A 23033-nucleotide genomic window follows, 5' to 3' on the forward strand; every position below is an offset into this window, starting at 1 on the left:
CTTGTTCTGTCTCTCCCACAAGCAAGCAAAATCTGAGGTCCAAGTCAGCCTGCATTTCAGGGGGATCATTTATAGAACCGTTTCTGGCGCTCCACATTATCCTGACTGCTTTGCAGGGGCCAGACCTCAGAGAGGATTTCAGAGCAGGGGGTCCCAGAACTTCAAGAAATACGCTATGCACGTGGCTGTGTAGGGGAAATAATCATAAGTCCCTTTCAATAAGAAAAGTCAGTGCTTTCCTTTCCACCAAGCAGTCTGAAAACTTTAAAATGTATCCTAACTCACTGGGGCAATTCCCAGCAAAAACTGATCAGTCAGAAAGAGTCTATTGTTGGTGTTTAACTTTTTAAAACAGAAAAGTTCTTGTGGGCCATTTCTTCTCGTCCTTCCCAAATGAGGAAATACAGGACTAACGCTTCAGAGAGTAACTGTATTAATGAAACGTCAACGGATTACAGATAAACATTTTAATTGATTAAATATATTATTCTCAAGATCTTTTTGAAATCGCACTTGTACTGTACTAATCAACAGCCAAAGGCAATAAAAAAGTTTAAAACCAAAAAATGTTCTGACATGAGCACATGATAGGAACCACTGCTTATGTAAAGTGACATACACTGCTCCCGAGAACAATGATATTTTTAGAAGATAATTCACCTTAACACATGTGCAAGGACACATCTGTAATCAAAGGCTGGAAGAAATATATATTAGTGCCTGCTTTTTAAAAGTTTATTTTACATTTTAAATACAGTATCTTCTCATTAAAAAAAAAAAAAAAAAAAAAAAAGCCAAGAAGTGCCTAATGCCATGGTTTCTATACCATATATACACGAGAGCTGACGGAGAGCCTGAAAGTGTTCTGGACAGAACAGTGTGGACACCTCTGAGCTGGAACTAGTGAATCAAAATTAAAAAACACAAATTAAGCACTGCTTAGGAGAGAAAATAATCCAGTTTCCGAATAACCAAAAGAGAACAGAGTTAGGTATGTACAAAACCAGGTATTAAAAAACAGAAATGCAGCACACAGAAACCAACAGCCCCTTATGTAGGGAACTGTGTATAACGCAGCTAATCAATGGAGACCTCCTACGAGAAGTGATGTATGATTTGAAATTGTAAAAATCTAAGTATTTCAGTAACAACATACAGTAACATTACATGTGTATTGCCATCTTTGTCGCTTTCTAGCTGTACCACCCTCCCTTCTGAAAACAAGAATCTCTACACTAGTCGATCACTTATACAAACGTGAGGCAATTAATCCATATTTGTTTTCAGTAAGGAAAACAAAAGTGTACCTCTTCCCAGCTATAAAGACATAATACAGATTAAAGCTATAAAAAAATTTAAGCATGGGCATATGCGTTTCCAATTCTCTCTAGTAAGCAATTCCAAACTGGAATCGTATAGGGTCTGTGCCTAAGTATTAACGCATGAAAAGAAAATGGACTGTCTCTGGCAGTGATTTCCATTTAGTGCAATGTTATTCCCCACACAGCGAATTACATTTAAGTGATTTTATATATTTTACTTCAGTAGGTGCCAATTTGAGTTTACAAAACCCCTACCTATATGCTTGTGTAGAAAACGGTTTTAATTTGAGATGCTCTACAAAGCCCAATCGAGACAAAAATTAGTTAATTTTGCTTTTGTTACTTGGTAGAGTGAGTACCAGAGGAAGAGCAAAGGACCAAGCATAGGCTTGCTGAGACGGATGTCTGAGGTGTTCTAGGTGTCTTGATAGTTCAATTATCAATCAGCTTTGAACATTCTTAAGATTATCTCATAAAGTAATTCTCTGTACTAAAACTGTGAACAGCTGCACTCAAAGCAAAAACAATCTGGGTCGTTCAGAACAAAACTGAATTGAGGCAATCTGTCTACGATCATCTGTGAGGTCTTGAGTTTTTAAATTTTAAAAATGATGACCTTCATCAAAGTCAGCTGCACCTCAGGCAGACTACTGACATGAGGCCGTCCCATCAGCGGTCCCTGTAACTACGGGCTCTCGTAAGACACATGGAGCAGGCAGCAATGGACTCACCATCAGCCAGGTGGGGGCAACGTGGGGAGGTTTTATTCTGGAGACCTTAAAGATTTAACACGTAGCTCCTGGAACTTCAGCATCCATTAGTGACTCTGGTGGGCAGCACCCAAGGGCCGGAGGGCTCTGAGGAATCCCCCGAGCCCCAGAGTATTAATGCTAAAGGGTTTCATGGGAACCCTGAGCTCCAGCAAGAGTTCACCAGCCGTCAGACCAAAATCAACAGGATAAACACTGACTGCAATGCTCCAGAAAAGTCCAAAGAAATTCCAAACTAAATGCTGTCTTCTGCCCAGCCCTAGACTCCAGACTCTGTAACAACATCTTTATCTAGTGTAATAGACTCTGTAGTAGACTGACTTTGACCTCCACAAAGAGTAGGAGTTGTCGAACTTGAGGAGGTAGACCCCTCTCCCTGGGTACTGGTGGCTGCCGGCGTACACTTCTTCATGGCAGTCCCGCCGGTAGACAGGCACGATCTCATCCAGCAGAGGCTTGGCGGCATGCTGTTTGGCTTTCTCTTCACTACTGACATTTTCTGTGAGACAGAATGGAGACGCATCAGTGAACAGAACTGGGAAAACCACATTTGCCTCAAGCACTGCAACCCCATCCTTCCCCTGAGAAACGGCTCCTTGGGAATTCTCTGGAGCCACTCTACAATGCACGTGCCCATGAGCACATCCCGGTTTCGTCTTTCGTTCATTTGTTCACTCCTGTATCTCGGCAGCTGCTACCTGGTGGGGGAAGCAGCCAGCACCTCTCTCTCCCTCGACTCTGACCACCGCTCCCACGTCTGAGCCCCACTCTTACCCAGGGACACCCACTCGAGTCCTCACTCCTCCCAGGCGGAACCTTGCTTGTCTGAATAACAAGGAAAGCGATGCTCTTGTCCTCTTCCTCAACAACATGAAAGTTCTGTTTTAGGAAGGGGCGATCGAACTCCTGAGGACTATCATGTTCTGTACACCTCAGAGAGTAAAATGAGGAGACCACAGTAGAGAGGCAGGTATTCAGAGACACCCTGAAAATCTACTCCTTTCGCTACAGGCCCGTGCCAACCCAGAGACAACCCAAGTGGCAAAAAGGGAGCTCTGATCCTAGGTTTGTCCCACTTAATAGTTTCTGAACTGTAATGATAACGAGGTTAGGAAAAAAATACCTCTGAAAACCTACAGGAGTGAGAAATTACCAACCAGCTTAAAACCTGCTCCACATATCAAATATAAACAATCTCAGGCAAACAGGTAAGGAATACGCAGCACGGAAGATAAAAGACCTTTGTGTCCATAACACGGCAGAGTGAATTCTGACAACATCAGTTAACTGTCAGGGGTCACTATCAGGAACTGAAACAAGTAAAGTCTGAGAAACTCTCATAGGCGAGAGGAGTTGAAGGAGACAGGATAACTAACTATAACGTGGCATTCTGGTTGGGATCATGGAACATTAGATAAAAACTAAGGAAATCTGAATACATATGGACTTTGGCGAATCACAATGTATCCACATCAGTTCATTAGTGATGATGAACGTACCGCAGTACAAACGGGTGTTAACATTAAGTGGAACTGTATGCGGAGTACACAGGAATTCTTTGCAACTTTTCTATAAATCTAAAATTATTCCAAAATAAAAAAGTTTACTTAAAAAAAAAAAAAAAGCAAATGACATTCTGATAAATAGACCCAAACCAGATCTGCTTCATCACAGCAATACTTAAATGTCTTTGATTTGCAAATGAGAAATACAGAGCCATTCAAAATGCAAACTATTGTTTTTAAAAACATCCATGAACAGGGGTGCCTGGGTGGCTCAGAGGGTTAAGGCCTCTGCCTTTGGCTCAGGTCATGATCTCAGGGTCCTGGGATTGAGCCCCACATTGGGCTCTCTGCTCAGCAGGGAGCCTCCTTCCTCCTTCTCTCTCTCCACCTGCCTCTCTGCGTACTTGTGATCTCTGTCAAATAAATAAAATTAAATTAAAAAATCTTTTAAAAAATTATCCATGAACAGATTATTCGTATTCAAGATCCAGATTTTGTTCAAAACCTGTAAAACTAAAGGTTACTGGGACAGATGAGCAATGCACCTTTCATCAGGTTAAGCAAAGACTTGGGACCTGGCAGCAATAAAGATGCGAAGAATCAGAGCAGGAAGATGGGTAACAGCCACATTTTTGCAGAGAGAACAAACTCCTGTAGCTTTTAAGACCCAATGGAGGGAAAAAACCCAAAGCAACAAACAAAAAGACTGGACTGCTCTACCATCTTAATCCAAGCTAAAAGGACCCCCATAAAATGCACTGTAGGGACAAGACACGGTGGCGCGGTGGCCTTCCTCAGGAGCCATGGGGACACATGCAGTCTGTGAGCTAAATCTTCAAAAGGATAAAGTTATGCTCACTCTTTGCAAACAACTCTTGGGAGCAATAAATCCTCACTGTTGTTTCGGCTCACACAGGGGTATTGACGGCTTAGATTTAGATGGAAATCATTTTATGATTAGACCTGGCGTGAGGACAAGTAAGCCCATTTCCATCTGAGGGATGTCACACAGGAGAGCAAAGATCAAGGGTGTGGCGTGACTCCCGCCTCCAGAGAGGCTTTGGACCCTAGCGGGGTTCACCGGTGCCCCACCCAATCCCTGGCCCAGAAACGACAGTTAGCTGAGGACTCACACTAGGACAACCTCCCTTCAGAGACTCTCCAGGCAAGCCAGGGGAAACAGATCACCCCAACGTGCTTCTGAGCAGAGCCTTCTACACTAGCCATAAAGCTCCTTAGCAGTACAATGGCCAGCACACACACGCCTCCTGTCCTAGACATTTGCAAACAGTCCGATTTTCATGAGTCCCTGTGGCACTTAAGAGAGGCCAGTCGCCGGCCCTGATGTTGCTCAAGGGCACCTGCCATGGGCCTCGGGGCACACCTGCTTGGGTCTCTCTTGCCTCTGCTTTGTTCCTTCCTCACTCCTGGGTCTGTGGGCCAGGCTTTACCTGGCTCTGGTCCTCAGAGATAAAAGCGGCGGAAATCAAAGTTCTGTGGGACAAAGCAGCTCCTCAACAACAGAGGCCCACATGTGTGTCACCCCACGTGGCCTCAGAGGGCCTGGTGTGCGGCACACGTGGGGCCCAGATCCAGCTTCGCGTCTTGACAGCGGACTGAACGTCTAGCCTGCCTCCACAAATCTCCGACTACTGCCTCTTCCAGTGTATCCTGACTCGATCTCTGGGAAGTGATACCAACCATCTTCAAACACAAGCAGCTGTTCTGCACATCACCCGAAAGGTTAGCTAGTCCCAAGAACCAGAGGCCGCCTCTCCACTCCCACGGCCAGGGCACTCCTTCCACACCAGCCTCAGCCAAGCCAACCCAGGAACTCAAGTGCTCACTAGGTATGGACCAAAGCCTTGAGCTCTACCTTTTCTGCAAAACAGAATTAAGGAGACCATCTTCTCCATTAATATGCATACATTTTATAACCTACTTCCTAAACCAAGAGGATTTAGACTGTTCTGGTTAACACTCTGTTTTGTCTGCTTAGAGAAAATATAAAATTATACTCATGTAAAATGGGGAAGAACAGCTGGCATTTCTTTTAGGTACGATGTTCTGGTATGAGTTTCCGTATTTATATACAAAAAATCTTAAGAGTGATGACCTAAAAAGCTAATATCAGAATTGTAAATTTGAATAAATTCCAGAGTTGGCAGAATTTCTTGCTTGCTCTTTTAAAATTTTTCGAAATGATCTTGCACATTTGGCTTTCCAACACAAAATGCTGGAAGTAAAACTGTACTGAGGAAGCAGTACCATAACACACTGCCACACAGACCTGCTGGCATTAAAACAATGTCATGTTCGGACCCCAGTCCCTCCTGGCAGGCTGGCCTGTCTCCCAGCCTTTTTAGCTGAGTTCCCACTTATGAAGAGATGAATCCCTGTCTAGAAAGTGTTAATCAGGAAGCATAAGGGTGGCTGACACGGGAACCATGCCATTTTTGCCAACACAACCCAGGACTCGTCAATATGGACCAACGGCTCTACCTTCCTCCTCCTCGTCGTCATCACTGGACTCGCTGACATGCACGCTGACAGCAGTGTTCGGAGAGTCTGTCCATTCAAAGTACACCCCAAATCCAATGTCATAATTGTCTGTAGCAAATTCCCAAAAGAGGTATGATCCTTCTTCATGGGTGGGGACTCGGACAGTGACCACTTCTCCTCGGCCCACTGTAATCACGGAGTCTGCATCCTGCCGAATCTTCTCTTTAAAGTCTTTGATCTGGGGGCGTGTCCACATGGACGGAGCTGCTATTACTGGAAGAGAGTCTAAAGGCAACAGGAATTATACACGCTGAAGAGGACAAGCCCTCGCCTGCAGCAGGCGGCCAACTCGCACAGGACCCCCGCCTGGCCGCAGTGAGGCGCCACCTGCCATCGAGTCTACCTGAAGGTCAGGGACTCAAGAATAAACTGCTCCCCAGCAAAGCGTCCCCCTGAACTTTCTACCAATGTCAGCACAACGCCTCAAGGAACACATGCAATCCACAATCACAGAAGTGATTTTTTTCAACACTCTGATTACTTACAAGCACGGATTTAAGACTGACTTTGGAAACCTCCTAGCTAGAACCAGGGAAACCTAATAATGAAGGGTATCTCTGGACTTAGGAATAAATTCACTTTTGGATCCACATAAAGCTGGGCTTTTACTTCAGTCTGTCAAGAAAAAATAAAAGCCTCGACCTCTGTGGATCCCAAAGTTCCAGGGGCTATTCTAAAGGAGTTCACGGAAACAGAAAAATCTGGACAGGACGGCCCCGCTACGGGCCGAACAGAAAAGGGGAAAGTCCTGTTGCCGCGTCTCTGCGTGTAGCAGTCCCACAGCAGGTTTGTCAGACGCGGTCACAGAACCTCCGACAAAAGATTCATCTGAAAATACTGGGAGACCTGGGCCACCTGGCCGGTTCAGGCAGTGGAGCCTGCAACTCTTGACCTTGGGGTCACGGGTTCGAGCCCCATGATGGGTGTGGAGATTATTAAAAAAAAAAACAACAACTGATAAATTCTTATAAGGATAAAAGGGAAGAGAGGTTAAACAATGGGATCTTCAAGGTCTTATCCAAAGCTGTTTTCTGTTACTTACTCTAAAAAGACAAGGCAGATGTCTGAAACCAACTTTCTTGTGAACCACATCGCCGCCCAGACCACCGGCCCTGCTATGCTCTTTTCCTTCCTAAGTTAGTGCCTCGCCTTGCTTCGGCTCTCTCTACTCAGGCGTCTCTCCCCCAGGAAGCCTCTGCTGACCCCTGTGACTCGGTAACAGTCCCCACATCACAAGCTCTCAACCTACAGCGTGCCTCTCTCCCAAGCACAGCTCGTCCGCGGCTATGGTTTACACTTCGTGTGTCCTTCTGCCTCGTGCTGTTCCCTTAGCACTCAGAAAATCTTCAGTCAATTGCTGAAGGAATGAATGAGCTGCCCATAAAAAGCTAGACCTTTGAAAACACTAACTTATCTTCTGGTACTTTAGTCTCAAAAAATACTGCAGTATTTGGTAGGCAGCCTCCAAGACGCCCCCAACCCCATGATCCCCGTCTGGGTGTTCAGGCACTCGGAGGTCACCACCCACAACATCCCAGGGCCAGTAAGTGTGGCCAATAGAATATGGTGCCAGCACGATGTACTACTTTCAAAGTTAGAGCGTGAAAGACACCACCACTTGTCTTGGTCCCTCGCATCGTGTTTTCTGGAGGAAGCCAGCCACTGTGTCGAGGACACTGAGCCCAAAGGAGAGGCTTCGCAGGGCAAGGAACTGTGGCCTCCTGCCAATAGCCAGCACCAGCCTGCCAGTCATGGAGGAAAGCACCGTGGAAGCAGAGCCTCTGGTGCCCGTGGAGCCTTCACCTGACTCCAGTTCCGGCCCGCATCACGAATGAACCCTCCTGGGACCAGAACCACCACCGCTCAGCTAAGCTGCTCCTCAGTTCCCAAAACCCCAGGAATCTCACCCACCGTGTGAGACACTAAAAAGCTGTTACCAGAAGCTGCCAAATCTGGGCACGATTTGTCACACAAGAACAGATAACCAACTCCACAACCCAACGTATCCAAAAGTCCTCTGATGTGCTCTTCCCTGCTTTGCTAAGGGTCACCAGAAGCACCAGATTCAGACTGAAAAGGGTACAAAAGCATTCAACTCTCCCAGAATGTGCTCCAAAGCCAGCAAGCCAGACTCCTGACTCACTTCCCAATGAACCTCAGTTATGACATCTGGACAGACACACACATCTGCCAAGCCATACCTTTTGGTCCATTCTCCACAGCTGCTTCTGCAGCTTCTGGTTCAATTTCTTTTTCTGGGTTGTCAGTGTGAGTTCTGGCCTGTCCGTTGACTGGCATCCTATCGCCTGGAGCCGCTGTGTTCACTTTTGAGGACGCGGGCAAAGAAGCCCCGGGGACTGCTACTTCCTGCTGTTTCTGTAAGGCCGCCTACAAGTGGAGAAATGGTGAAGACACACTGACCAGGACAGCTAAGTATGGCACATTCACCCTGGAAGGCACTCTGATCCCATGTTCTTGTCCTACCAGAGCACTGTGCTGCAAGAAATTACTAATGGGGGCACCTGGGGGGGTTCAGTCAGGTAAGCGCTGCTCAGGTCGTAATCCCAGGGTCCTGGGATCGAGTCCCGCATTGGGCTCCCTGCTTAGCAGGGACCTTGCTTCTCCCTCTGCCTGCTGCTCCCCCTGCTTGTGCTCTCTCTCACTGTCAAATAAATAAAAATTACTGATAGACTTATCAGTTTTATCCTCTCTCTGATGAGTATTAGTAGGACAGTATCAAGCCAACAGCTAAAAATCTTCACGGACAAAAATCTGGGTCACGTTTTTGTGACCTAAGAAATATCAGAAAAACCAGGAAAAATTAGATAGAAATAATCAACCCCAAAAACAATTAAAGGCAAAAATTGAACACAGTAACATTTGTTCTTAAAACCAACAGAATAGGGGCGCCTGGGTGGCTCAGTGGGTTAAAGCCTCTGCTTTCGGCTTGGGTCATGATCCTGGGATCGAGCCCCGAGTAGGGCTTTCTGCTCAGCAGGGAGCCTGCTTCCTCCTCTCTCTCTGCCTGGCTCTCTGCCTACTTGTGATCTCTGTCTGTCAAATAAAAGAAAAAAACGAAAACAAAAACAAAACCACTATAGACTTGCTTTGCCTGTTTTTTGATGTTATATAAATGAAACCATATAATAAATGTTCTTTTTTGTGACTGGCTTCTTCTACTCGACATTATTTTTGCAAGGTTCATCCATAAAGTTATACAAGTAACTGTATTTTGTTTGTTTGCCCTGCTATGATATTCCACTGTGAAGATACAAAATCTATCCGTTTTACTACTGATGACCATTTGGGCATTTAAGTAACTCTAAGTTAAAACATGGAAGTCTGGGGCGCCTGGGTGGCTCAGATGGTTAAGTATCTGTCTTCAGCTCAGGTCATGATCTCTAGATCCTGGGATCGAGTCCCCCGTCCAGCTCCCTGCACAGCAGGGAACTGGCTTCTCTCTCTCCCTCTGCCTGCTGCTCCCTCTGCTTGCGAATGAATAAAATCTTCAAAAAAATAAATAAGTAAATAAAACATGAAAGTCACTAAGTGAATTTATGTTTACAAAAGTTAAAAATTAAAAAATGAAACAAAGAAATAACAGGAAAAAAGCCTTATACTCTCATGGTTTAGGGATAATGACGTATTTCTGCATATCTGTACACACGTGTAACGTTATTATCTACAACCCAATCACTTCCATGAACAGCAACACTTTCTTCTGCAGCTAACACAGGCTGGTAATACATGTAAGATTTTAAAATACCTCCTTCCAAGGCCTAGATTCTCCGTCATTCCCCAAGAGTTTTCTAGAAAGAGTACAGCTTCCAGAAAAAGTGCATATAGCCAAAACATGCTGGCACACTCAGAACACACTCAGCATTTCTGGGGATGGTCAGCAGGCCCAGAGTGGCCACACTCGAAACCCTCCAGCACACTGAACAACTCCCCTGGGGATCCCACTGCCCAAGAATATACATCTATTAAGACAGCAGATCATAATGATTTATTTACATCATCTCTCATCTGTACCTTGGGAAGGTTTTGAAAGCACAGAAAGGTACAGAAACAAACACCCATATAACTACACCTCCAAACGAACAAGTGTTAGTATTTTGTCATTTTGCTCAGTATTTACTACTTTATAGGACTTTAGTTTATAGGACTTTATAGGACTGAAGTTTTCTTTGTTCCTTCCCTAGTGCCTTTCCTTCTCCATACCCAGAGACCACATATCGACGTGTAAAACCGAGTTCCATCACTGCAATCTAAATTACGGATTCCAGACCCTTCACTTCCACAGATTCCCGGTTTGCCCTACTTGACCAACTTCGTTCTCACTAAATGACCTAAAAACAGGGCTGGGCGTGTGAGCTATCCTACCGGAAAATCATCTCAAGGCCCATCTCATAGTGCTACAAGCAGGAAGAGGGGGTGGTACATTCAAGGAGAAACAGGCTTTCGAGGACAGAGAAAAAAATCCCTCAGAAAAGCCACTTATTGTCTTGAATAAACTCTGGTCTGACATCTTTTTCATCTTATGAACAACACAAAATCTGCCGTGCTTTTTAACCTCTCACTCATGCTAAAGACTCAAGGGAAAAGGTATTTTAAGTAAGAATATTAATTTTCAAAGAATTTAAAGAGGTTGGCAGAGCAACCAAGACCACTTCATCTGACAAGAAATGCTGAGCAACTACAACGACACACGCTTTCTTCCCTTGGCCTGTTTGACAGATTGTAACTACTTTCTCAGTGAAAAGGAAGGAAGTAAAACTTCGCCAGATTCACTCCAAGAAGGCATTAGTGCCTCTGCCCAGTGTGAAAAATGAACACAGATCAGCAATTTGCCGTACGCACACAACACTTTCTCATTTTAGTCCTCTGAGAGTTCAGGGAGGTGAGCGGGACCAGTACCGGACTTTCTACCTCATTCCTGCTCAGTGGGAGAAAAGGCAGAACAATGAGAGCAGAAGGTAACTTGTCTGATCTCAAGCACAACAACGGCAAGGCCAAGACCGAGGCCAAGTGTCACCCTGCTCTTCATCCCACGCTCCTCAGCCCGAGCCACCTACTCCTGCGTGGAAGCCAAGTACCTGGGGTGGAGAGCTGGGGGGGCCTGCACTGTGGCGCAGGGGAGCTCGGTCTCACTCCGGCACCTGAAGCAAACATCAGGAGGATCGGCCTGCAAAACCAGCCGACAGCCTCTGGGGACAGGTCCTTCCACGGGCAGCTGCCCCTGCCTATGAGAGCCTGGAGGATACGGTTGGACAAACACGAGTTTCCCTATTACTCACGGTGCCAGGACCAGCAATAGAGTCTCCACCGGACTCACTGGAATGACACCTGGTGCACATGACCCCGGATGCCCCGGGACAAAGGAGCAGAGGTCCCGCCGTGTCTGGCTTCCACGTCCTCTATATGCTATCCTGAGTATCCCCGAGGAGCAACTTCATCCCCTGAGGCTGGTGGGGGCGGCGCGTACTCAAGCCCCTCCCACCCCCAAGCCCTGCACACCTGCTGCTGGGCCAGCTGCACCTGGTAGAGCTGCTGCATGTACTGCTGGTAATGCTGCTCCTGCAGCTGCCGGATGAGGAGCTGCTGCTGCTCGAAGTTGCCAGGGTACTGCTGCGCTGCGTACTGCTGGAACTGCGCAGCCGTCTGAGAATTCAAGGCTGCCATGATCTGCTGCCTGCAACAGCAAGGAACACGAGTCGGCCGCTGGCCACGGCTTGCGGCAAAAGGAAACATCTCCGTACCTCATTTGTCACTGTCCCTCCAGGAAAGGACGGAGTGGAGAGGACCTTCCCGCCATCATGTGCCCCGGGCCCAGACAGTCGGCCTCTTGCTCCTCACTGACAGAGAGGGAGGCTGATACCTGTGTCGGAGCGCCTACAGGCACTCAGCCACTGGGCGCCCATGAGTGCGGCAGAGGGAAGACTTCGGACGGGAGGTGGTGCCGGTGATGGCGACCTGGCCCGTGATCACAATGCTGGGAGCGGCAAGAGCCAGGACAGGGTCAGGCAGGCCGGGGCAGCCTAGCCTCCCAGCAGGAGGCTGTGAGAGGGCGCCTGGGGGACATTCAGCTGCTAGCCACGGCTTTGCTTCCTGAACACCCCGACAGCAGGAGGAGGCAAGACGGTAACCCAGTAACCAGAACTTGTCACAAGCGGCCCTGGTAAGTGTCAGTATAGCGAGGGAAACTCGCCATATCTCTAGCATTTCATTTAAAGCCTGTCTTCGGGGCGCCGGGGTGGCAGGGCTCAGGGGGAAAGAGTCTGCCTTCGGCTCACGTCATGATCCCAGGGTCCTGGGATTGAGTCCTGCATCGGGCTCCCTGCTCCATGGGGAGTCTGCTTCTCCCTCTGCTGCTCTCCCTGCTTGTTCTCTTTCTGCGCAACCCCCCCAACCCCGTCAAATAAATAAAGCAAGCCTGCCTTCCAGAACAACAGGAAAAATAGTACCTGGGCATGCCTGCTACAGAGACAGTAATTTCTCTTTTCCTAAATCTCATTTTCTCTCCTCTAGGCACCACAGGCTTCCTACCTCAGTTATGTGACCAACTTAACACAGACTGGAAAGCCATCTACCACCAAACAGATTCGTAAGCAGAGAGATGAGCAAAATCTCACAAACTCCTGCATAGACCCCGACACTGGGCCCACCGGGAGCACCACCCGCTCCCAAAAGTCAGCATTCCTCGTCTCTCCCTGAAGCGGAATGAGGCACTGGGCTGGTGTGCAACTAGTGCAGAAGCCTTTCTAAGCAGCTGCTGAGAGGTAACGAGGCATCAAGGGACAGTCATGCTCTCTGGTTTCCTCTGCCACCCCCAGTCCCCATACCTCAGACCTTGTTCCCGCATGTCAGTGTCAACCGCTTCCTCCCTGTCCCCACGGCTCCCTCCTGAAGAGCCAGTCCCTGTGTCACAGCTGCTCTCACAGCCCTGAATGAGAAATAGTTTCAGGTTCCAAATCCTGTACGAGGAACAGACGCCTAACACAGGCTGTGCTGAGCAGACCCTGTCCTGGGACTCTGGGACTGGGGCTCTCCCCGATCCCAGCCAGTGCCTTGTGTCCACCAAGGCAGACAACAGAAGGCTCGGGGCGGTGGGGGAGTGAACAAACACACAAGCTGGGAAGCAAGACAAGATCACATGGACCCAGGGACAGAGCAAGCCACCTCAGCTCCCCGCTCTAGCCCCTAGGTCCTGGCAGCTAACGCAGAACCCTTTCCTCCTTGCAACCCACTGAAGCTTGAGCTGAGGCCCTCTCAGAAACAGGACAGATCACTGGTACAAACGGCGGGCGCCGGCAGGTGTGCCCTCCCAGTGCACATGTCCCAGAGCTCCCCCAAGGAGTGGTACCCAGAGGCTGTGGAGATCCGGCTCCTGTGCTTAAACACAAGCTGTCCGACCCGCTTACTTCTGCTGCTCCAGCCGAAGCCTCTCCTCTTCTATTCGCCTCCTCTCCTCTTCCTCCTGCCTCAGCCTCTCCTCCTCCTCTCTCCTGCGCTTCTCCTCCTCCTTCTGCAGACGCTCTCTCTCCTCCTCTTCACGCCGCCGCCGCTCCTCCTCCTCTTTCCTATAAGCCAGAACAGACACAGTGAGCCCTGTACCAAGAATCCTGCTTAAACATAATTGAAGACTTTATTTCCCAGTGAAAACGGACACAACTCGGAGAGAACAATGTGGTTGTATTAATGAAATTTGAAATATATACACTCCACTGGTAGAAATTTATCCTATGGGGTCAATCTCACAATCCGCGAGAACACAGCAGAAATTATGGCTGTGCAGAACAGAAAGGTGTCCACTAGTAAGAGACCACTGAGATCACGATGTGCCTATCCCCGGCAGGTTTCCCTCACCTATGCTCACAGCATCATAGGCTTTCCCTTCCCACTGTATGCTGTGCTTGTAATTCCATTTGTGCGAGAAATTCAGCACTGCACCTGTCTGTGCCCCTCGAGGGCAAAGGGTGCCTATCTCCCAGCGCTCCATCTGCAGCGCTGAGCATGGTGCTAGATAGGACAAGCACTCGACGCACGCATCTAAAATGAGTAATGCACCAGGATGGCACGTAGCCACAAAAAAAACCACGACTGTGTGGCCTGACACGCAGACACTTAATATGGTTGTTTAATGAAAAGAACAGGGACTAGGAAAAGGTTTGCAAAGAAATACCTTAACTGGGGGCGCCTGGGTGGCATAGTCAGTTCAGCATCCAATTCTTGCTTTTGGCTTACGTTGTGATCTCAGGGTCCTGGGATAGAGCCCCCAGCCAGGCTCCATGCTCCACACAGAAGTCTGCTAAACTTTCTCTCTCTCTGTCCCTCCCTGATCTGCGCATGTGCACTCGTGCTATTATTTATTTAAATAAATAAATCTTTTTTTAAAAAAAGATGCATCTTAAATGTGTCCTAGAAAGCAAGGTAGGAGGGAAGGTTTCTGGTCTGTGCTTCACATACTGCCATAATTGAAAAATATTTCTATCGCATGTATCTGTATATTACTTCCGAACATTAAAAAGTAGCAAAGCTTTGAATTTAACAGAGAAAAAGAAGAGCTGGAAATGCAGGTGCAGCCCCTACCCAGCTCCAGCCCACCCTCGGCCCCTCTCCCGGGGCGGGGGGGCAAGAGCCACCTGAGCACAGTATGAAGGGCGGGACAGCTGAGGATGGGATGCAAGTGCTCTCGGAGGATCTGAGGGGACACCATTTCTTGGTTCTACCACGAAAACTGCTCGACTTACCCCACTTCTCTCCCCAAACTCCTATAAGTAATGAACAGCACATCCGAGCCACAGCCAGGGCTCAAAACACAGCAGTAACATGACCTATTTTTAACCTGTCACGGCTGGTAGAGGGCAAGGTGTGTTCTACAGCCAGAGCTGGGGCTGTAGGAGGAAATCTAGTCTTAAATGCTTTCAAAGGGTGCTGGCTGGATTTCATCTCATGACAGAGGTACATTTTTTAAAAAGATTTTATTTCTTTTGAGAGAGCGAGCGAGCGAGGAAGTGTACGCGAGCAGGGGCAAGGACAGAGGAGGAAGGAGACTCCCCACTGAGCAAGGAGCTCAATGCAGGAGGGATCGATCCTGGGATGCCAGGATTGTGACCTGAGCCAAAGGCAGATGCTTAATGACTAAGCCACCCAAGCGTCCCTCTAAGTACATTTTAAAAGGAAAAATGCAGTTTTAGAGGTTAAGATGACCACTAAATATTCAATTTACCACTATGAATCAAAACTTTTTTTTTTTTGAGCAGCAAAGCAAGGTTTATTGAGCAACACTAAAGTAACAGTACAAAACTCCCAACGAGGGAGGGGACCCAAGAGGGTTGCCCGAATCAAAACTTTTCCTTTGGATAAATATCTTTTTTTTTAAAGATTTTATTTATTAGAGAGAGAGAGAGAGAGAGAGAGACAATGAACGAGAAAGAGCATGAGTGGAGAAAAGGTCAGCGGGAGAAGCAGACTCCCTGCTGAGCAGGGAGCCTGATGTGGGACTCAATCCTGGGACTCCAGGATCATGACCTGAGCCGAAGGCAATTGCTTAACCAACTGAGCCACTCAGGCACCCCAAATATCTTCTGAAAATGTATTAAGCTACTTCCTATCATCTTCAACAGGAATAAATTACACCCAGTGCTGTATGTTGCTGACTTAGAGCCCTGGTCGGCCTCTGCACTGAGCGGGGAGTCTGCTGGAGAGTCTCTCTCCCTCTCCCTCTCCCTCTGCCCCCACCCCCACCAGCACTCTCTGAAATACATAAATCTTGAAAAAAAACAACAACACAAAAAATAAGGTGTTAACTATAATGCTGTTGAATTCAATTACGACAAAAAAATCCCATCAACATAAACAGCAGCATTCTCACCCGCCCCCTGGAAACAATAAGCCACCTAGGAGACAATATGCATGTCTCCATAAGATCTACCACATAGTGCAGGAGATAGCCACGATATGCGGCATAATGTTCAAGAAGCTTGAGGGAAGCAAAGGGGGTGTCAGACAGGGGGTAAGGGTGGGGAGTGGGGCTGAGTTTACAGTGGAGTTTGCTCAAAACCTCGGTATAACCAGGACAAGAGGAATGTTGCCGTGATGGACAGGTGGTTCCTTTCAGAGGGACAGCCAGACAGAAGCAGCAGCTCCCTGCCCCCCGAACACCTAGTATGGATACCTGCTCACACCAGCAGGTCTGAACAACTGCCGTAAGAAGTGGGGAATCTGGGGGTGTCTGGGTGGCATAGTCAGTTAAGTGTAAGACTCTTGATTCCGGCTCAGGTCACGATCTCAGGGTCATGAGATCAAGTCCTGCGCATTAGGCTCTGCGCTCAGTCTGCTTGAAATTCTCTCTTCCCTTCTCTCTCTGGCCTTCCCCCTGCTTGCATGCTCTCTATCTCTAAAAACTAAGTAGTCTTTAAAAATAAATAAATAAATAGATAAAAGGAAGTGGGGATCCAAGGGCAGTGGGACACATGATTCCGTAAGGCAAAAAAGCACCAGGACTGGGGCTGCACAGGAGTAAAGCACGCTGTGTCCTCGAACTTCACCTTTTCTTTTCTTGCTCTTCCTTTTCTATTTTGTGGGATGCGACGTACGTTGAAAAGAGATGGCAACAGCGATGTAGGAGCTTGACAAATTCTAGCATGGCCTCCTCCCTAGACATGCTCCCCAGGGCTGCCCATTCTCTCCTGCAGGGAAGAACAAGGAAAGTCATTACCTCCACTTCCTAAGAGAGTAAGACTATGATTTAATTTCAACCTAAATGTGAACAATTCTCAATGACAACTAAGATGCAGAATGATTCTACCATCAGCAAAGGGCTCCAAACTCGAGTTTCAACAAGTATGCACGACTGATACACTGAATTAGACGCGTCACACACAAGCCACACTCACTGCCGGAAACTATGCTTCAGCTGCGCTGCTGCTCATTCCCATATGAGCAAAAGGGTATCCAAGTCTGACCTTCCTCCTATCACATTTTAGTCTTAACTGAATACAGCTCTCAGGGCATTGTTTTCTATCACAACTCTGTTCATCCAGTAAGAAAATCAGTGACTGTGTATTTTAAGTGGCTGCTTTTAATGTCACTTAGGAAGAATCAAATGAAGTTGTCCTTGTCTTATATTCATAATCAGACGACTAAACTTCTTCCACATTATTTACCCATAAACATCTCCAAGCCAAAAACAGATACACATCTGAAGATTCCAGACACTGCAAGCAAAAATGGCTGTTTCAGTCTTCCTCTACGCTAAGGAACCAGCTGTCTGCATCTTAACCAATTCACTTCGTGCTCTTCTCAACACTACTCTCACTAAGGTCATTATACAACAAAACACGGTTACCTCCTGTCATTCCCCAACACATCAAAGAATCCAACCTCAGGACAAGTGTCTGGATTATATGGACCCATAAGAACCTGCTTATGCAGTGCCACAAGCTTCAGTTTTTCCTCATAAGTTGGATGAAAGGCTTTGCCATCTTTTTCTGTAAGATAAAGAAACATGAAAACAATTAGAATTGGCAAAAAACGTATTCTTCGGTGTTCTATCCTGAAGGTCCCCTATAAGGAACGTCACACACTGCCTGTGATGGATACAAATCTTATGGTGACATTTGTATTTCAAATATTAAATTTTAATAGTCGGAGCCTAAGACAGAAACCCTTTATGCAGGGATTTTTTCCCCCATGAAGCCAAGCACCGACATTTATGTTCAAACTTCTACTGAGAAACCCATCTGTCAAGCTAACAGTCAGATACACAAACTGTTCTGCTGACATCTTCTACACATATCAGAAATTGTGTAACAATCATTTCTAAAAGTTTAAGAAATAATTTTGTATCAGTCACTTTTAAGATGATCATGCCTAAGAGGTGATGCGTACCTTGAAAAGCCACAAATTGCGGTGTGATGCGGTGAAGGGACTCTGAAACCAGAGGTCAACCTCCTCTCAGACCTTTCCTATCTGTGACATCCCTGAAGCTCTCAGTCACTGCTACTCCCAAGGTAATAGGACAGCAGCAATGACAGCTATCAGAGCCTTCTCCCTCCTCCACAGCATGCCTGGCGCAAGCAGCTTCCAACAGGCAATGGAAAGTGAAGCCAGCTTTGACCTGTGAAGACTGGGCTGCCATCAACACTTAAAGCTGCACAGAAATGGGAGCTGGTAACATGGGAAATCCTTAGAGAACAGTGCTGCTTCTCTGATAAATTAATTACTGACTGGTTCTAATAAAAGAGACTGCCACTTAAAAAACAAGAGTAGTATATATTGCCTACATATTTTATCCATGCACAAAGTAGTCACCAAAATAAAATCACTGATGAGACAAGAACGTGGGTTAAAGGTTATGAACAGGAAACCCGGAGGAGAAAAAAAAAACAGCAGTTGCCAAGGAGCATCCCAAGATCCTCAACCTCACAAGTCAAGGAAATGCGAACGGTTTCCATTACATACCAAAGCCTCTGCCGTCACATAGGTCAAACAAAGTCAGGTAACATCGAGAGCTGGTAAGAATGGGGCAAAGAGGTACCCACTCTCCCACACTAATGCTGAAAGTATACACTGTTAGTTATCTTAGAAGGCAATTTAGCAATTTATCTCAAAACTAAAAATGTGCATGCCCCATGACCCAGTCACTCCAATTCTTGTGATCCACCCGTGATCTGTCCCGAATACAGAGGCGGGGGATACAGCGGTTTTCTTGATACCATAAACAATTAACAAAGTTCCTCAATAAAGAAACTGCTAAATAATGTGATATATTCAGACTGTGGTATAAATGAAGCAATTATAGGAAATTCTAAGTGACAAAGCAAGTTGCAGAAAACAATACAGGATCACAATACACAATCTATGCCATCCATTCAAGCACTCCCCGACCACACACTTTAAAATCTCTAAAATCAGATTCGGCTTGACGGTCCAGTATTCTACAGTTACAAGAGCAGTTTTCCTTTCTTAATAATAGCATGTATTAGTCTTAGAGTGAGTCTTAGAATTGACAAAACACAGCACATAAACACACCCACACGTGTATTCCCCAGGGACCCTTACATGAAGGTAGATGCAAATAGCAAAATCTGGGAGTCACACAACAGGAGACTAAAGGAGTCTCTCTGCGAACTGAAGCCTTACTTGCGACATCCAAACCTTTCCACGGCAAAGGTGTGGAAGAACAAATCCAACTGTTAAGAGTGAATGCCTGCCTCTAGGGAAAGGACTGGCAAAATGACTGGACGGGGACTGGAGAGGAGATTCCTTCCCATTTATGTATGCTTGAATTGTTTTTCTGCCAGAACAAACTCATGCAATACTCAGCAAAAATAAGTATTAAGAAAAGACAAACCTGTGGCACTGACCTTATCTGATAAAAATTGAAACAATTCAGCAACCTGTGGAACTGCCATCTGTCTTTGCTACTGAGCAAACAGTATCACTAGACAATTAGCATCAAGGGCAGTAACTTCCTCTAAAGCTTTTTGAACAGGATTATCGTAGCTCTGTATTTACTAAGAAAAGGCAACTCCCACTTCAAAATCCAACTCTTAGAATGCTATTTCACTTAATGGACAGTATAAAAAGTATTTTTACATTCATACTTTCAACTTAATACATATTGAGCCCCAGTGTAAATTCACCCCATCATGTAACTTACAAATTATTGAGGTTCAATTAAAAACTTATAATACGGCAATACAGTAAACAGCTGTAGCTAGGTGAACATTTTTTTTTTTAAAGGTTTGTTTATTTATCTGACAGAGAGAGAGACAGCAAGAGAGGTAACACAAGTTGGGGGAGTGGGAGGGAGGGAGATGCTCAACGACTGAGCCACTCTGGTGCCCCTAGGTGCATATTTCACGTAGGTATTTACTGTAAACAAAGTACAACAGTCACACTGAGATAAAGAAAATATTTTATCTTTTAAAATATTTTATTTGAGAGAGAGAGAAAGCACAAGCACGGAGACAGCCAAGAGAGCAGCAGACCCCCCACTGAGAGGAGAGCCCCACACGGGGCAACAGACTCCCCACTGAGCAGAGACCCCTGATGCAGGGCTCGATCGGAGGACCCTGATATTATGACCTGAGCAGAAGGCAGATGCCCAACTGAAAAGATTATTTCAGAGCTTACTTCTGACTTGGAAGAAAATATATCAAAAGATAATGAAGTAGGGGCGCCTGGGTGGCTCAGTGGGTTAAAGCCTCTGCCTTCGGCTCGGGTCGTGATCCCAGGGTCCTCGGATCGAGCCCCGCATCGGGCTCTCTGCTCAGCGGGGAGCCTGCTTCCTCCTCTCTCTCTCTCTGCCTACTTGTGATCTCTGTCAAATGAATAAATAAAATATTAAAAAAAAAAAGATAATGAAGTAGACTTCTTTCAACTCCTTAGGCTAGGCTGGAAGTTGAATTAAATTCCACCACAGTCTATAATCAAGATAAAGCAAGGGGCACCTGGGGGGCTCAGTGGGTTAAGCCTCTGCCTTCGGCTCAGGTCATGATCTCAGGGTCCTCGATCCAGCCCTGCTCAGGCTCTCTGCTGGGGGAGGGAGGGCGAGGAGTCTGCTTCCCCCTCCCCCTCTGCCTGCCTCTCTGCCTACTTGTGATCTCTGTCTGTCAAATAAATAAACATCTTAAAAAAGAAAAAAAAAAAAACATAAGGCAAAATGGACTAGAGTTTACAAAACCAAAATATACCTTTGCATTGTCTTTCATGGAAAAACCAACAGACTCAAAAGAGTTGCTATTTCGTTCTCTTCCTAGTGAAATCTCTGAAACACAACCTTGAAAAATTATCTTGGCAAGGAAAATGGTGTTATACCTACTTACATTGTATTATTTAAATTTTTAAAAACTAACTATTCAACAACACAACTTAAATTACAGTAATCCAGGAAACAGAATACACAGCTGTTAAAAAGACAATTATAAGGGCTACAGAACATTTCAGAGAACAGATCTATGATGTATTAACTAAAGAAAGTAAAATGAAAAATTATATATGTTTGCATAAAATTTATGTATGTTTAGAATTATATAAAAATGCCTAAAATGTGGCCAAAGACCCACAGAGAACGTAGAAAGATAAAATTTCAAGAATTTGGGTGAGCGATTTATACATACTACAGATCTTCCTTCTAAAAAATTACAGTTGGGGGGGCCTGGGTGGTTTAGTGGGTTAAAGCCTCTGCCTTCGGCTCAGGTCATGATCTCAGAGTCCTGGGATCGAGCCCCACACCGGGCTCTCTGCTCTGGCGGGGAGCCTGCTTCCCCCTGCCTCTCTGCCTGCTTGTGATCTCTCTCTCTGTGTCAAATAAATAAATAAAGTGTTTAAAAAAAAATAAAAAATTACAGTTAGGGGCGCCTGGGTGGCTCAGTGGGTTAAAGCCTCTGTCTTCGGCTCAGTTCATGATCCCAAGGTTCTGGGATCAAGCCCCACATCGGCTCTGCTCAGCAGGGAGCCTGCTTCCTCCTCTCTCTCTGCCTTTGCTTCTCTGCCTACTTGTGATCTCCGCCTCTCAAATAAATAAATAAAATCTTTTAAAAAAAAAAATTACAGTTAATGGGGCACCTGGGTGGTGCAGCTGATTGAGTGTCTGACTCCTGATTTTGGCTCAGGTCATGATCTCAGGGTCTTGGGATCAAGCCCCATGTCAGCTTGTGCTGGGGGTGGAACCTGTTTTAGATTCCCTCTCTCCCTCTCCCCACCCCCAACCAGGAGCCCCATTCTCTCTCCCCCTCCCTGTCTGCCCCTACACTCCCTTTCTCTAAATTCATTCATTAATTTAAAATTACAGTTAAGATTATTTCTTATAAAATTAGCTACTTAGAACCCTATTGCTAAAATGTGTAAAACAATAGTGGCTACTTTGGGCTACCATTTACCAAAAAGCTTTTCCTTAATTTTGAAGATGTGTATAACCATCCTTAACCATCTTCCTTTACTTTGTACAAATTAACCAACAAAAGTTTTCTTGTACTAATTATGTCACAGGTAATTATCAGAAACAGCCCAGGGGCACCTGGCTAGTTCAGTCGGTGGGGCATGTGACACACTTGATCTCAGGGTTTGAGTTGGGGTTAAAAACTAAAAAAAATAAAGAAAGAAAAGAAACATAGCCCAGAACAATGTCCTTCTCACTTTCACCAACTTGTGATGATTTGAAGAACAGTTCTATTAGCTGAAATATTATTAAGGAGGTTGGGGGCTTTTTGTTTTTTTTTTTTAAAGATTTTATTTTTTTGACAGAGAGACAGACAGACGAACAAGCAGGGGGAATGGCAGGCAGAAGAAGGGAGAAGCAGGCTCCTGCTGAACAAGGAGGACCCTGGGATCATGACCTGGGCTGAAGGCAGCCCTTTAACCAACTGAGCCACCCAGGCACCCAAGAAGGCTTTTTATTTTTATTTTTTTAATTTTTAAGATTTTGTTTATTTATTTGACAGACAGAGATCACAAGCAGGCAGAGAGGCAGAGAGAGAGAGGGGGGGAAGCAGGCTCCCCGTTGAGCAGAGAGCCCGATGCGGGGCTCAATCCCAGGACCCTGGGATCATGACCTGAGCCGAAGGCAGAGGCTTTAACCCACTGAGCCACCCAGGTGCCCCCAAGAAGGTTTTTTTATTTTTTTATTTTTTTTTAAAGATTTTATTTATTTATTTGTCAGAGAGAGTGAGCACAGGCAGACAGAGAGGCAGGCAGAGGCAGAGGGAGAAGCAGGCTCCCCGCTGAACAAGGAGCCCGATGTGGGACCCGATCCCAGGACGCTGGGATCATGACCCGAGCCGAAGGCAGCCGCTTAACCAACTGAGCCACTCAGGCGTCCCCCAAGAAGGTTTTTTTAAAAAAGATTTTATTTAGGTGCCTCGTTA

At 46.2% G+C, this 23033-nt stretch overlaps 1 protein-coding gene across 1 annotated transcript in view; it reads right to left on the reverse strand.

The window, feature by feature from the left end:
- Positions 1-716: 716 nt before the first annotated feature.
- The window catches only part of ACBD3 (acyl-CoA binding domain containing 3), a 38259-nt gene continuing 15942 nt past the window's right edge, over positions 717-23033 (reverse strand). The window contains exons 2-8 of the mRNA XM_080824461.1: positions 17510-17651; positions 16710-16850; positions 13581-13739; positions 11677-11851; positions 8361-8547; positions 6100-6384; positions 717-2591 (exon numbers count right to left, since the gene is read on the reverse strand). Of these exons, the coding sequence (XP_080680587.1) occupies positions 2380-2591; positions 6100-6384; positions 8361-8547; positions 11677-11851; positions 13581-13739; positions 16710-16850; positions 17510-17651 (1301 nt within the window). The 3' untranslated portion in view covers positions 717-2379. The remainder of the gene's footprint in view (positions 2592-6099; positions 6385-8360; positions 8548-11676; positions 11852-13580; positions 13740-16709; positions 16851-17509; positions 17652-23033) is intronic.

Source organism: Martes martes (genome assembly GCF_963455335.1).
Source record: "Martes martes genome assembly, chromosome: 15".
Lineage (NCBI taxonomy): Eukaryota > Metazoa > Chordata > Mammalia > Carnivora > Mustelidae > Martes > Martes martes.